Genomic DNA, 16,602 nt, shown 5'->3' on the forward strand with positions numbered 1-16,602 from the left:
AAGGCATTTTTTCCAGCTTTCTTCTGTTCTCCCATTAACATTGCAGGGTCTTTCTCTTCGTTTTTCTTTCTTATTTTTTTTCCTCTCTCAGCAAGAGATGCCAACAGTGTCACAGACAGTGTGGGCAAGGATGGGAGGAGGAGGAGACTGTCTGTTACCCCAGAACCAAGGAGCTTAAAATAAACGTCTGGCAAACAACCAGAGAGGGATGAATAAATATTCATATTCTGCATGACTAGACAGCTTACAAAATATGAAATTCTGATGGATGCCCATAGGGCTGTGTATTAACATGCTGTTGTCAGAGCTGCTGAGCCTCAGTGGCTTCCCGAACCTGTGAGCTTGTGTTTTGGGTTTCTTCCATGGGTTTGCTCTCAGTGAGAACTCTTCTGGCCTCTGAGACCTCAAATCTTGCAAATTTGCGTGTCGGGTTTGACCTTTAAATTAAAAAGCAGGATTGAATTTGTAGGGATGGAGGAGAATCCCACAGATGGCCTTCAGAGCTATGTAAAACACGGCATGTATTTGTACGTAGCACTCATAAATATGAATTTTCCATCTTTCTTTTGCCATTTTTACTGTACTTGAGGCTAAATGTTCAGTTCTTCCAACACGTAGCAGGGCTGTAGCCTTCCTCAGCACCAGGAGATTACATGACAAAGCGTATAAACTGTGCAATAGGAGTTGGTTTGTAGTTAATGCCGTTGTATAAATTGGCTTTGAAATAGGAAGCTCATTTCAAGACTGCAATACGAGCTCTGAGCTCGTGAAGCTCAAGGAGGGGCTGGGGTCAGGGGCTGCTCCTGCAGAGATGTCCCAGCTCCTGTGGAGGCAGGGAGAACCACCGTTGAGTGCTTGGCAGGGTCTGTAATTTCTGCTCTGGTAGTGAAGCACAGTTCTGGTTGTACACTTACATCTCTGACAAGGGCAAGTTCCGACAGTATTATTTGCCTGTTTCATTATGATGTACTTTTAACATTTTCCTCCTGCCATTAGCTTGTCTCGCTTTGACTGTTATGGGAGGACTCAAAGCAGTAAAAGCAGGAGAATTTTTGTTAGCTGGTGTCCATATCATTTTAGCAGAAAAATAATACAAAGATAATGTCAGTAGGTTATTTTTTTCCCTCACACTTGAATAGTCTGCTTGTCTTGACTTTGTCCAGCATGGGGGTTGGCATCATTTTCTGTAACATTTCATATTTTCCATTCCAAGCATATTCCTTTGTACGGACATCAAATTGGTGCATTGCATTTTAAAATTGAATAGATTTATTAAATACTGTGAACTTCGGTCCGTTATTGAAAGGCTTTTCAGAATCTTCAGTGTTACTATCTTCAAACCCAGTGTAGAAGAGGCTGGGCTCATAGTTGAGAGGCAGCCCTGTGCTCATCAGTGTGGGTGCAGCACTATACAAATAGTGCTGTTGGGACGCTGAGGTCTTCTGGCTCCTCTTGCCATCTGTGATTGCTGGGTTTCAACATAACTTGATGGTTATTGATCTCTGTGGTTTGGAAAATAGTTTGCCTTGCAGCCAAGGGGCTAAAGTGCATTTGGTAGTGCTTTGGATTGTTTTAATAGATAAGGAAGAACTATTTTTTTTTCCATCCTCAGAGATTATGAATGTTGTGCTGTCCATAGGGAACTGGCAAGAGTTTAGTCCTCTGTCTCCAAAGGTACACTGCAGTGCAGAGACTTTGCTTCCTAATGACTGACCATCTGTCTGTGGCGGCGTATTTCATAAGCTGTGTTTTGAACATTGTTGGTGGTGCATAGTGCAGGGTTTCTTTGAGTTGTTTGTGGCTTAATTACTTCATAATAGAGACAGCTGATATGTGCTAACACGTGCAATCAAGTAGGGTTTCTCGTGCTCCTTTTTCTACTTCAGTGCCCAGTGCCCTCCCAGAGTGCAGCCAGGGCTTGTTTGAGTTTAGAAAGAAACTCATTAAATGACACCTCGTGTTGAAGGCAAAATATTTAATTTATAAAAGAGAGGCAAGCTTAAAAATAATAATCCCAGAGCAGCTCTTTAGGGCTGTCCATATATTATGGGCTTTTGGAATGAACCTTGATAGCACACAAGTGGGTGTTTGGCTGGTACCGAAGCCAAGATTTTATGCACGAAACAAAGAACTCTGAAATAGTCAGAAGTTGTGTTAATTCTTTTTTTTTTTTTTTTTTTTTGTGATGGCTGCACACATATCTGTGGTCCAGATATGAATGTTCCTTATCTGACTTAACACGTTGTTCTAAGAAATGTCAGGGAGAAAAAGTAAAAAAGTAAAAAAACACTGGTTTTCTCCATAATCTCTATATTAGAGTTTTGTAAGGAAAATAAATAAAAAGGATTAGAGAGAACTGCAGACATATGAAAGCAAAAATTCATTCAAAAGGGCATGTTGGTACATTCTTATGTTTATGAAATAAAGCTTATTCCTCAATTTGAAAGCCTTTCTTGACTTCTAGCTCACATATGGTAGAAAATGCTTGATCTTAACAGTTGACAATGAAAGCTATAATCTTTGGCTGTAAAATTGCAAAGGAACATATTCTGCTCTAATTGGACTATTTCCACTGAAACAAATTATTTCTAGGGCATAATTAAGGGTCTTTTATTAGGTTTAAGTAAAATTATGACCCAGGTCACTGCGTGAAAAGCATGCTTGTAAATGAGAGAGCCGTGAATCCATTCTTCCCAACCATGGCACCGTGAGGCTTTGGGCATGGTTTGCTGGAGGTCATTAATGAGCATTGGGTAGAAGAGCTCCAGGTAGAAACTGGTGGGTTTGGTGGCCGGTAGATGCTGTCTTATTTCAGGATCCTTGCAGCTTTTAAAGCACTTCAGATACGGGTTATGATCAAGTACTTTATTGTTTCAGGCGACTTACAAGTTCATTTACAATTGCAAACCACAGCAAACGTTATTGCATGATACCCGTACAAAATTGCCTTCTGCAGCAGCAAGGAGCTCATCGTGTGTTTCAAATGAGACCTAACTCAGCCATTCATGAATGAACAGTGCCACGAGCTCTGTTTCTTATCTGGGAGAGAGAAAGAAAAAAAAAGTAGGACATCTTCTAAGGCCAAAACCAGTAAATGGCAAAGATACGTGTGAATGAAATGAACCGTCAAATACCAGTGGTTTGCACTTAGGGCCAGCTGAATGAAGTTGTTGTTTTTTTTTTTTTTTCTTGTAAGCACTTACTGATCATAACAAATAAAACTTGTAAACGCAATATAACTGTTAAGCTTCATTAAATTTGCAGCAGACAATTAATTTTTTCAGGCAATTCAAATGGTCTTCTGTAGCACTGACTGGGTTTAATTGAACATATTACCACAAGCAGACAATAAGAAATATATTGAAGATATCCATCTGGCTTTCATGGAAAACCTTGTGCGTTTCACTTTCTGTGGCTGTCACAAGCCTTACTAATTGCCTCATTTTGGCTGTTTTACAGTCAGTGTGATTTAGGCATTAATGTGATAAAAGTCATCGTAGTGAAGAGCTTGATATTAAAAAGCATAGATCTCTGGCCCATCTCTCCTGCCAGTTTTGGAATTATTTCTGGCGTTATTAGAGTTATATTTTTAAAAGCAGGGATACAAACATATCAATTCTTATGAAGCTACTCCAGGTATTTTGACTATCAAATTCTGCTTGTGAAATCAGTGTGGAACGTGTGCTCCGGGTAAATGCAGCAGATTGCTCTCCCTGCTTCCCACCCCACCACCTTCCCTGTTGGCTCCGTGTGCTGCAACCTCCAGCCAACCTTCAGGCACAGCAGGAGCTGGAATGGATGGCTTAGAATAATGCCTTACAAAGCTCAGCACTTTCTTTTTAGGAAATTTCTTGTCCTCTCCCACGCAGAAAAGAAAAGCAAAGAAGTTCAGAAGTTGACTCAGTCATCAATAGAAGATTGGGTTGTTTAGCTCATCATTGAAGATCAAATCCATACATCAGCTGAAAAGGGAGATGACCTATAGGTTAAACACAGACTCATAATGAGACAAAAGCAGGTTAATTAATGCTTTTCATCAACTTTCTTTATTTTAACACGATCCATTTCAGAAAGGTTAAAGTATTTCTCAGTTTTTGAATACAAATGAAAATCCAGCATAAAATGAAACTGTAGATCAAAGACTTCTGATATGTATTTTAATCAAAATGCAGTGCAGTAGATGGTGTGTGCCTGTGTATGTGATTGGATGAAGAATGTAAGCAGCAAATTACTTTTTCCAATAGTTTGTTACATAACTTAAGAAGACTACCCAGAGCTTATTAACTGGAAACGGCCGTCCAACTAGGGACACTTACAAATTCATGAGAAAAGCCAAATACATTTGACTGAGCTTTTTTCCACCCATTTCCTAGCCAGTAGCTGCAGGGAATTAATTTAGATTTCCAAGAGCTACTAGCAGCAGGAGGAAGAGCTGAGGTCTGTGGGATGAGCCAGAACCGTGCGCTCTGGTTAACGAGGCGGGAGCACCAGGCAGAGCAAGGCAGGAGCTTCACACACAGTGGCTGCTCAGTGATAGAGATCCAACAGGGGTGGGATGTAAGGGGCTGTGTTCTCAGTTACTGTAACTCTGTGTTAGTGGACTCGCTGGGAATTTCTGGCTGCAAAAGATCCTGGAGCTTCTAGCTGCATGCAGCTGTATGCAGCTGTTTTGTTCCTAGAGAACCAAAAATGATGATTTTACTGCAACAGGACAAAAATCCCATGCATCCTCTTCTTTCAGGAAAACTTGGTGTTGTCAGTCTACTGACACAATGAGTTTGATCATCATCCCAAGGGAGGCTAGGATTTATCCTTTTCCAAAGCATGCCGTGGGATGAGCTTCATGGAAATCCCACAAATCTTGAGTACTCTAAGAGAAAAGGACACAACAGAGAAAACTTGAGATCATTATAGCACGCAGTCCTGTCGTGCAAGATGGGGGAGGTGCCCCTGGAGCCACTTCAGCTTCACACCCAAGTAGTTCAGTCTGTGCAGGGAGGGATGGGGAAGATAATGATGTCAGTATTACATGCATTGAGAAAATGACTGTCTGTCCCCATTGCAGGTGAGAGATGAAGGAATCACTCCGGGGGAATAAAGAATAACAGCGGTAATGACTCTGTTACCCTAAGAACTTTATATCCTTCAAAATAGTAACTAAGAGCAGACTGGCCTGAAGGCTATGTTTTTAACTTCAAAGATACAGATGAAGTGTTTAGAGAGCACGTTTTCTGTAGTAGGAGGAAAATATGTGAGTGGTGAAGGAAAGAATCTGGGACAGTACTCAGGGAAATATCAGTCTGTGTGTGTGTTTTCTCAGAAGCATTTTTGGAAGCAGCTTAGCAGAACCAAACTTCAGAGGCTTTGAACAGTTTTGACTTTTTCTCCCTGAGCCTCGCTGGATTGGAAGGGGAATGGAGCGCCGGTGTACTCAAAGTTGCATATCAGATAGTAAGAGCACAGTGGCACAACGATGAAGTCTGGCCGCGATGGTTCTTAACGCATCAAAGAGTAACTAAAGCTCTGCTGAGTGGTGATGAGGTGATGTTTGCAGTGTTAGGGACTCCTGGGATCTGATTCTCACCTCATCTAATGCAATTTAAGTAAGATGATGGGCAATCACATCAAAGTTAATGTGAGGCTAGAGACCCCTGTCTTAATCCTGGAGTCATGGTGGCAGAGAGAATTTGACGTCAGATACTTTCAGAAGAGGTTAAGTTCTGGGTGTGCTGTATCACAGTATTAAACCAGTTATTTGGGAATATGATGTGAATGTGAATCTTCATGGTCCAGTAGCAGATTGCTTGTGAAAGACAAGGGAGTTTTGTCGTCAACTTCTTTTGCTGTGGCTTGGGTTGCTTCTGTCTCTCCTGCAAACTCTCTTGCTTGATTTACAAATTTTATTTTTGTTATGTTTGAAGTTTTTGATTGGATTATAAAGAGCTAATGATCAAAGTTGTAGATTTCAGTACTGTTTTCTTCTAGCTTCATTGCAAATATATTGAAATATTAATCTTTATTAGAATTTAAAGAGTGAGCAGTATTTCTCCAGTGAAAATTTCAGTTCCTTTCATGTGTCGGTAGGAAGTCTGCAACAACTCACGCCTGAATTCATTCATCCTGATAACAAAGTGCATGGTGGAATGGGAGAGGAATGACATCTCAGGCAGCAGAAAGCAACAGGTGGGGATGTCAGGGAGGAATACTGCAGACCATGACTGGCATCCCAGCAAAGCTGTGTGCTGAGAAAGGCAGGACTAAGCTCATCCATTGCTGAAACCAGGCTGGAAGGAAAGGTGCTGCTGCTGACCTGCTGCTTGTTTCTCCCCCTCTCCACGTGTCTTTTCACTAGTTAGAGCTTGGCTCTTGTTTTGAAGCAACGTGCACAGGAAAAACTTGTGGCTAATTAGAAATAAAATGCCGTGTAACAGGAGGAATGTGAGGGATGCTTTAACGATGCCCTGTGTTGAATATTTATTCAGCAGCATAGAAGCTGAGAATTTTGAGCAAGTTCTAATGATGGGATGATCTTGCAGGTTGTTGTTCTCATTCCACACATGCTCCTGCCTTGATCCTGCCCCTGTGTAACATGAGTACACCAACAAGAGCGCAAAACAGGAGCGAGGTGCTCAGAAGGGTTTGCCTTCTCAATTTGTCACCGACTAATTGGGACATGGGAATGCAAGGCACTTCCTTGCGAGGGGCAAAGCGCACGGAGACAGCCTCACCTTCACCAGGGAGCAAATCAAACCTTTGTGGCCCAGGAAATGGCCTTTGAAGGTTTGTTTTGTTGGCTCTGTTAGTCTGTAAGTTGATCTTTTTGGAGGGAGGTGTTTGGGTTTCGGTCCTGCCTGGCAGCAGAGAGGTCTCTACAGGGTTTCAAGTAAAAGTTTATCTTAAATAAGAATATCTACTGTGCACAGCGGTGTAAGAAGACAAAACACTTTCTAATGAAGGCCTTACTTCCATGCGATAGGCTGGGTAAATAGGGCTGCAGAGACTTCTAATGACTTGCCCAAGGTCAGACAAGGAAAGAAAGAAACGGAGCTCATTTTATTCCCTTTCCCTCCAAGATCTGTGCTCTTGCTGGCCTTCATCCCACAGAGCTCCTCGCTCTGTACTTTTCTCTCTCTTTTGCTTATCTAATTCTCCATTCAGCGTAATTCCGTTAAGCTTAATTGTTCACATTTGGTTGTGATTCAAACTCTAAAAATTCAAGCAAGTATTTAATAGGATGGCTCACATGCTGTGCTTGCCCCTAGCAGGAGCGATTTACAAGCCGGCAGTTTTGTAGATGCTCCCTCTGCGAATCGCCACTAAATAGAGCTCAAATCACTCCCTTGCTTGCTTTTCCTCTCCCCGTTGGCTGACTCAGTTCTTTGGATACTTGTAAATTCCAGAGGTTTGAGTCTGAGTTGGGATAATTGCTATTGTGCTTTCCTAATTAGTTTTAAACTTGCCAGGTACTTTCTGACAAGGTACTATCCGCACGTTTTTTCTGCAATTTGTATGCAAAAGCTGAATAAGAATTCAGCATTATCGTTAACTAGAGGCATCCATTTTCCATCTGAAAAAAGAATACATATTAGAACATTTTAAAATGGTTTTAAATAGAAAACTCTATGTTGCTGTGACAGCAATATTTTTTCCAAGCTCTCAGTTCATTAAGAAATTTGACTTTTTTGTTTGAGGTTGACCTTTAAGCTGACCTGACAGGATTTTCCTGAAACTGCAAGCAAGTCTTTGCATAATTGATTGCCCTACCTGTCTGCAGATGGTTTGTATCTGGTCTCTCCCAATGCAATACAACTTCTTAATTATGTCTTGTTGTCAAGATGGCATTTGCTGAGGCACTAGAGAAATGCCCAGATTTCTTTTTTAGTGTAGATTGCCAATAGCTTGGGAATTGCAGATTTTACTTTTGTGTGGTAGAGTCATTTCTCTATGGGGGCTTCTTGTGAGAACTTCTACTAATTATATTCTAATTATAAAATAGTAGGAGCAGATGCTGCTATAGATAAATACTTTGACTGAAGGCATTCATGGGATTGATACAACAGCCCAACCAGAAGAGAAGCCGTTGTGGTAACAGCAGGAAATAGACACTCAGTGGTGAAAACTGAGGTGGTCATTTTTCCTAATGACACGTAGCCATGAGTTCTGGTGGGAATATAACAGTGAGGGAATATTACTGAGAACTAATTGTATTAATTTTGAGAACAAAGAGGTATCGTCTCTTCGTGCAGATTCCATTCTGTGTGAAATGGTACTTATATAGGTACCTGTGTTATAGCACGTATGGGAGTTTTACTACCCTTGGATAAATATGTATGCAGCAGATACTGCAAATGTTTGTTTTAAAGAAGTGAAACATATAGGAGATAAAGCAGAATACTGTTAAATTTGTCCAGTTTATTAAAGTAATAGTAAAAGCTTTACTTTTTCAGAGCTCTCAGTAGATACCCCCACCCTGTCTTCCTTCCCAATGGGACTGATGGCTTGCTGTGCTCTCACCAAGTGCTTGGGAAGCTCAGTGTGCCCGGGGCTGCCTGACAAATCACCTGTGCACCAAGACTTGCTTTTCCCAGGACATTTATGAAAAATACAAGACTTGATGTGGATAGGATTAAGGATGGTTAGGCTGTGCATCATCCACTGGGAAGCTTGAAATTCCACCTAGTGATTTTCATGCCATCCCGTAGGTTTGACAGCTCCAAGAGTCATCGACTCCTAATGACTCTAAATTTGGGATTTATTCTTGTTTGTCAGTTTGTTCCTAACATCTGGGTCCTGAGCAGGAGGGTGTAGATAACTGACATAGGGCTCAGATAGGGAAAACCTAGAACCCTGCTCTACCACAAAAGTGCAGAGCATGTCAGTCACTTTATAATTTCTCAGTTTGGATGCCTGCCTCTCATAGTATTGCTGCTCTGTTTCTTTTTGAAGATTTTTATTTGTGGTCACTGCCATTCAAAACGTGTTTAAAAGCCCCATAAATCAACAGCCCCAGCAGGTTTTCAAAGGGGCAGAATGCTTCTGGCCACAGCCCACATACATGGGCTGCACAACAGACAGCATGGCATTGTTTGCACAGTTACCTGTGTCTTGTGTTACATGGGGAATGATGATTGATCCTTCAGGACTTGCAATTTATCAAAGATTAGATATGATTTCTCCTGTATCTGATTAACCTTCTCTGTAAGATGGCCATCATTTTTGTAATGACAGTAGATTATTCCATACTTGAAAAGATGGATATCAGCTAGTTTCGATCAATAGCCCACAAAAGGTGACACCGTGGATTCCCTGGGTTATCTATAAAGTGTGTCACAAATGGTTCAGTCGTTTGTCAAATATACCAATTTCATTTAATGCATCTCTGAAGTGGAGGGGCTTTCATTTGAGCCTGAAATGCAAAGAGAGACAGAAGGTATGTTTGGGTTTTGTAGCATAATCAGGCACTGTTACACACTGCCATAAAGAGCAGGGATGAATTTCTGTGAGTGACAGATTTGACTGTCATTTCCAGACCCCATTAGATATGATTTTCTTTCTCACAATTGTATGGAGAGATCTTGATTTGATAAGATTGCGTTGCACTGCTAAAATGGAGGTTAAAATGAAGTATTGTGCCCTCTTGTTATTTAAGTAACACTTTGTACTCTCAGTGGAGTGGATATATTTTCATATATTTTGTCTTTGAATTTGCTGTAATGGTACATCCCTCCCCAGTATCCTTTGATGCAGTTCCATTCTTAATGTGTTTTCAGATTTAAATTAACCTTCATTTATTATTCAGCCACACAAAGGATGTGTATTTGAGTATGCAGAAATGCAATCTGCTGATTGACTGCCGGGTCTCTGTCTGCAAGGTGGGAGGCATTAATTCCTCAGAGGGAGACTTGCATCAGTTCAGACAGTTTTCAATCTGTGGGAAGCTCTTTTTCAGCGTCAGTTTAAGAAATACATTAATAATTTGGTCCTCAGCTGCAGTTGAGCTCTGAATGAAGCCAAGAAGGCGATCTCAAAAGTGAGGCTTAAGGACATGGATGGGCAGATTACAAGGAGCAACGTTTAAACTCTTCTCTTAAAACACACCTTGCCCACACCAAAGCAAAGAGCATTCTTAAAGGACTCGTGGGTCGTGCTGAAGCACTTATTGAAAGTAACAGCATGGAAGTCCCACTGCTGTAGCTCTACTATGGCGAGTTTTAAGCCAAGTGAGTTGAAAGACCAAGATCCTCTTTCAGGAAAGCAATTTTAGCACATCGTAAACACCCAGCTAAACTGAGCCTATTGCTGAAGCAGTCTTCAGTCTTCCAGGAAAGGTCAAATGTTCCACCCCTCTGTTCCTTAATCCCTGTTAAATACAGGCCATACTACATTTTTAGTTATTCACCAGTCATTACTCTTTTTAGTCTGGGGCTGTTTTCCTGTCTTAAGCATTTTTCACAGGATCTGATGATGCCCAGAGCACTAAGAGCTCCCATAAGCTGAGCCAGTTGTCAGGTCTGTGATGCTGTGGGCTTCATGCTCTTGGAGAAACGTTTCAGTCACAAATGGGAGAGAAACATTGGTGCTGCTGTTACTAATGTCACCGAATCCCATCCCTGCGGAGCTGAGCGCAGCCATCACAGCTGAGCCACATTGGAAATGAGCATACTTGGAAACTGGATGCCAAGAGCTGAGGAATGCAAACAGGTTCACTTTTCTGCAGGTAGAAAGCACCCCCATCCCATGGAAATCTTGCTGCTTAGTAGCACACATGTGGGACTGCTTCTTGTTCTGCCCTTCTGTCTTCTTGTGTCATTCGGAGATATTTGCCTGGTCTAGAATGATTTGTTGGGTTGTTGTTGTTGTTTTTTAAACAAAAAAGTAAGCATTATGTGAGTGTCAGCTTCTGCCTCACTTTATGCCATTTGTGTCATGCCTCTGTGGATGGTGTCCCACTGTGTCATGTCCTCCAGATCAATATGATACAACACAGCACCGCATGAGCTACAACAAGCAAGCACAGCCGTGCAAAGCTGTTTATCCTAAACAAGTAATCCCTCCTAATGGACACCCAATCAATAGCAAACCGGGGAGAGGAGGCTTCCCTTCAGGTGGGGATCTGCTGCTCCAGCCCACAGTGCACACAGCCCACGGGTCTGCAGTGAGGATGCAGCACAGCATCCCCAGATGAGGCACGGAGTGTCCATGGCAGCTCCCTGTTAGCAGGGTGCAGGGGATGCGAGCACAGCAACCGCAGATGGGAAATGCTTCTCAGCTCTGTATCTTCTTCCAAACTGAAAGTGAGCAAGAAAACTTTGTGAAGATCTCTGCTGCTGTAAGCCAAATCATGGAATGGCTAGGATTGGAATGGACCTTAAAGATCATGTAGTTCCAAACCCCAAAATGCATTAAATGAGTCAGAAATACAGTGAATTCTCACTGCACTGCAGCAGTAACACCAAGGGATGCCACTCAGGACACACCTGGGTAAGGAGAGCTGCAGTGATCCCTGCATGCTCTGGTGCTGCAGAGCCATCCTGCCACAGATTTGCTCTGCTGAGTGACTGCTTGTTGGCAGGCAAGGAAGATTGTGTGTAGAATGAATACCACGTGTTTCTTCCCACAGTAAACACAGAAACCGCCTTGGAGAAAGCGCTGATGTGCAAGGAGGCAGCAGGGAGCTGCCCTGCTTCCCTGAGCTGTCAGTGACACCTAGAGCCAGAGCCCTGCAGGGGGCACGCTGCACCCTGAGCCTGGGGTGCACGGCACAACCAAGCCAGGCTGAAAGCCAGATTATTCTGCACCCTGATGGTGAGGAGCTTTTCATCCCCTGGGAGCACTCCCTTTGGCATTCAGCATTCACTTGTTTCTTCTTCAGAAACTCGGTGGTACTGCTGGACAAGCTGTCACAGTGCTGGCTCAGAGCAGTCGCGCTCCCTTTTCTCCTTGCTGGGATGGTTCTATGGGAGGTGACTGCTGCTTGCTTCCCTTGGTAGGGGCCCACAGCCCCTCAGGCAGCAACTAGCAGACAGTATGATGTTGGTATTGCTAAAGCACTCACTGTAATTTAAAAGGAGCCTGATTTTACAGATTCTAAGAATGCAGACCTAATAATTTGATTACTGCTCGGCTGCGTACCACCAAGGTGTGCCTATGCTGGACTGCCCTCAGTTGGCTTCTGAATAGCGTTTTCCATTTGCTGCTCTGCTCAGGTCCAAGGTGAGGGGTTGGTTTTGCTTTTCAGCTTTTCCAGTCCTTGAGAAGGGATTGGTAAGCATTCCCTCTGGGGTGATTTGCCGAGGGTGTTGCAAGGGCTCCTGTGGATGCCAAGTATGGCTGGGGTCAGAGCCTGTGCTGTGTGTCATTTGTCATTGTGCCTTATCAGCTGCTCCTCTAACCCACTACGCTCAACTCTAAGATTGCAATGTTTCTTGACATGATTGGATTGAAACCTGGGGGCCTGATTTTCAAAGGCACTGGGCACTTGCATCCCCTACAGCTTGTACAGGAGCTGTGCTAGGTTGCTCTGGGAAATGGGTCATTAGCAACCGTGTTCCATTCTTTATGTTTTTATAAACTCTGTGTATTTCAGCAGGAAGAATCAGATCTACAGTGTGGACTTCTCACCTCTTGCAGAAAGTTCTGGAGAGCAATCCACAGGGCTATCCACAGCAGAACCTCACTGCTGATGCTTGTTGAGCACCACGGTGTGCTTGGTGCTTTGTGGGCTGTGTGTAGGAGCACTCAAGGCAATGTAGGAGGCACTCATTGCAAATCAGAATCGTGTCCTTCATAAACATTTTAAACATTGATCTGAAGGCTCTTCGAGTTGGCAGTGAAATCTTTCTTCACTAATTCTGTAGACTTTTGAAGTGAAAAGTTCTGCCCAGCACATGTGTTTTTGCAGTAGCTTTACTGTTTTAGCAGAGAATTAAGCAGTTGTCCAAGAGTCCCTGGGTGAAGTAGTTAAGATTTTGATTTCATATACTGGAGAATGAATAATACCCGTATTATTTTACCATGACAGCTGTGCAGAATAGATTTTTGGAATAAGCAAAAATATCTGTCTCTATAAGATTTTTAGACTTTTGGTCTCATTGTTAAGCAATGTTTTTTCTCCTTTTCATTTCCTCTGAGGCCTTGTAGAAAAAAATTACAGCATTTTTGTCAACAGAAATGAAAGACAAATGTTAACTTTAGAGGCAGAGGGAATTCATGGGCACAGATGAGGGGCTGAAGTCTGCATAATGCGTCGTGGCTCATCTTTCTGTGGCACCATTTTGTTTGTACTGCATGACCAAAGTTAAAAACAGACAAGTAAACCAGTGGTGAACTCTAGCTGTGAATAAGGGATTGGTCCCAAAGCCCAGGATGGAGCTGGCACGTAACAGACAGGACTTCCCACATCACAGATACCTGCAGTCTTTTGACTTTCCTCTGTCAATATGTTTCGGAAAATGACCAATTCTCACCTTTCTTCTGCTACATCTCTCCAAACTATATGCTCTGTTCCTGGTCATCAGGTCAGTGACTTGTTTATAACCACCAAGATCCTAAAAGAGGAGTCGGTTTGATCCATTTACTGCCCACATCAGCTGGGCATGACGCACAGGTTCCACATTTCACCCAGAACCCCTCTGCATGGTTTGTTGGGGCACAATTTCAGGTTGCATCTTTTGAAGGGTTCAGTTGATATCACTTGTTGTTTATACTTATTCTCCATGTGGGCTCTCCTCAGAGAGAAAAACCATCTGAATTTTAAGAAGCGAAACGTATTGGGATAAAATCAAAGATGTAATAGTTTGGATATTGCCTTAATTTTTTTTAATATTCCAGAGTAAGCACTGTGACTTTTTCAAACTCCAGTGTCAATGCTGTAGTTGCAGTATACTGTGTGAAGATGGATGGAGACTGGATTGGATTGCATGGAGGAGTGGATTCAGCTCCACATCTATCTCAGTTCAAGAAGGGATTAATATTTTTCCCTCCATTTCCTTCATTTGTAGATCCAACACGGGTTATGGTGTCGCCCTTCAGCATGGATGTCACTGTTGGAGAAAGTATCGTCTTGCCTTGCCAGGTGTCTCACGATCACTCACTCGATATCGTGTTTACCTGGTCGTTCAATGGGCATCTGATAGACTTTGAAAAAGATGGGGATCACTTTGAAAAAGTCGGCGGGGTAAGTATCAATTCTAAAGCAATCTCCCCAAAGGGTTCCTCGTGCATCAGCAGTCACAGAAATAACTGCAGGTAACACACAGAAGGGCTGCCAACAGGACAAATGTATTTGACTAAATTGATACTAAGAGATGTTATCTTATGTCTCACAGACTGAGAAAATAGGCATTGACAGCACACTGCTTTGATGCAGGATTGTTATAATTGCTTAATGACGTGCCCTGATTCTGATGGCATGAATGATGGTTTACCATTACAGTGAACTGTATGTCAGAAGACCTACAATGCATTTTCTCCTTACAAAAAAACTACCGTTTCACTTTTCCCATTGGGAAGAAGTCCATAACAAGTTAAAAAGAAAAAAAAAATCAAAATGTAACAGCATAGAACTTTGTATTTATACGGAAACTGTGGTTGGCTCATTTACACGACTGTATTTTTCTCCTGTGACCACATGCTTAGAGTAAGTATTTTTCCTCCACGGAAGAGGATCTTCACTGTGCTAGAGATGTCACTGACCATTGGAGGTGATGTTTCTTCTCAGCGTTATCTGTGCACATTTCCTGGCGATGACGCGTTGGTGTCTTTGGGTTCTCTGTTATTTGTTTGTTTTTAGGAAACCCAGGCTGTACCCACTGACGTTGCAAACTTTTGTAATGTCCAGAGAATTGTTTGTTTGAGGTTTAAGTATCACACTCATGGAAGCCAGATAGCTGGAACAGTCAGGTGTGAGAAAAAGAAGGAGCAAAAGAAGAAGAAAACTGTAATACATTTTCAGCAGAGGTAGAGGACAGAAGAGAAGGAAGCATTGAATGTTACCCCAAGGGAGGCTTTACAGAGTCCCGCACTGTGCCAAGTTCCAGGCAGACAAGCAGTCTGTCTTTGGATTTGTCAGGAGTGAAATTTGATGCTGAAAATAAAAGGAAATACAATTTACAAGCTTTGCTGTTATCCCTTAAAAAAAAAAAAATCATTAAAAGATGCATGTAAAGATTTCTGCCTAGGGTGCACATCAGCGGTGACAGCTCTTCCCTGCGACTGTGCTTGATTGGGCTGCAAAGCTAAAATTACAAACTGTATTAATATTCTTCGGTCTGAAAGCCACAATCACAAGGTTACCCTGAGATTTCTAATGTATTGAATGCTTTGTGTCTGGAGAAAAATTTAGAAAGAGTTCAGAGCTTCCTATATATACAGAAACATAATTAGTTCTATTCAACAGTTAATCAGACATGCATTTGGCGTTTGGAAAACAAATTACCGCTGTTAGGTGATGCAAGATTTCCTAGGAGAGTGCTGTTCTCATGATCTTTAGTACAGAAACGCCAGGCAATCAAAATGCTGGCCATAACACAAGGCTGCTATTGCATATGTCTCATAATTTGGGCTGGTTTGCGCTTACAAAATAGATGTTGACACAACTTAGACATCTGAATGGCAAAGAGGCTATAAATTAGATATCCAGAGAGTTGAAGGAAGAATTGAGGCAAACTTGCAAAGGCTGTCATATTGTTTTAATGGGAAAACTGCTTAACGGACCCAAACCTGGCTCCCTTGCCCCTTGCAGAAGCCATAATTGTAGAAGTGCTCCCGCTCTTATCTTCAAGGCAGACTCACATAATTTTAATAGGCCACGGCTCGCATTACGAATGTTTTCATCAGCCAGTGTAAAATAAATCCATTAGTCACAGTGTCCTTCATGTGATAATGATGTTTAGCGCTCATTAAAAAGTAATTGTAACCACTTTTCTCTACTTTATCAGCAGGATTCAGCTGGTGATTTGATGATCAGAAGCATCCAGCTGAAGCATGCTGGGAAATACGTCTGCATGGTGCAAACAAGTGTGGACAAGATATCTGCTGCTGCAGACCTGATTGTAAGAGGTATTTGAATTTTGTTACTGTTGTTGTAAAATTTCTTTTCTTTCTTATCTTCTGCCACTGGTAAGACAATTCCTGGGCTCAGAGACATTCATTAGGATTCCAGCATCTTGTAATTAATCTAAGAAAGCTTGAAGTACAAGCTGAGGCTCACAGTGCATTTTCAAGCAACATATATAAAGCTACTTTCATATACATGTATTTGTACAACCGAGACACAGCACAGATAAACACACTTGTACACGTTCATGTCCTGAATGCAAAACCTGCACCAGCTGAGCACATTTATTTGTTGAACTCAGCAGCAGAAATCATCTCTAGCTTCTTCGCTGCATTCCTTTACAATTGTTCCTTTTCTAGAATAAGCATGATTTGGTAATTCCACTGACTTGTCAGGTTCTATTTGTTACTATGCATAGATGATATTAAATATGACTTTAATGGAGATGAAATTAATTAGCCTGAGTCTGAATCTTTACAAAAAAATATATTTTTCTTGCTTGTGAGCTTTGGGAAGCATGAAGCTGAGTCCTGCCCTGTTTCTCT

The 16,602-nt window shown here is 42.1% G+C and overlaps 1 protein-coding gene across 3 annotated transcripts in view; it reads left to right on the top strand.

Annotated features, from left to right (window-relative positions):
- The window catches only part of LOC100541983 (contactin-4), a 249,894-nt gene that overhangs the window by 223,371 nt on the left and 9,921 nt on the right, over positions 1–16,602 (top strand). For 2 of the 3 annotated variants that reach the window (XM_085235518.1, XM_085235517.1), the window contains exons 14-15: positions 14,001–14,176; positions 15,939–16,059. In XM_085235518.1, coding sequence (XP_085091644.1) covers positions 14,001–14,176; positions 15,939–16,059 — 297 coding nt within the window. The remainder of the gene's footprint in view (positions 1–14,000; positions 14,177–15,938; positions 16,060–16,602) is intronic. The other variant, XM_085235519.1, reaches the window with a different exon arrangement.

The sequence above is a fragment of the Meleagris gallopavo genome, chromosome 14, assembly GCF_905368555.1.
Source record: "Meleagris gallopavo chromosome 14, MGAL_WU_HG_1.1, whole genome shotgun sequence".
NCBI classification, from domain to species: Eukaryota; Metazoa; Chordata; class Aves; order Galliformes; family Phasianidae; genus Meleagris; species Meleagris gallopavo.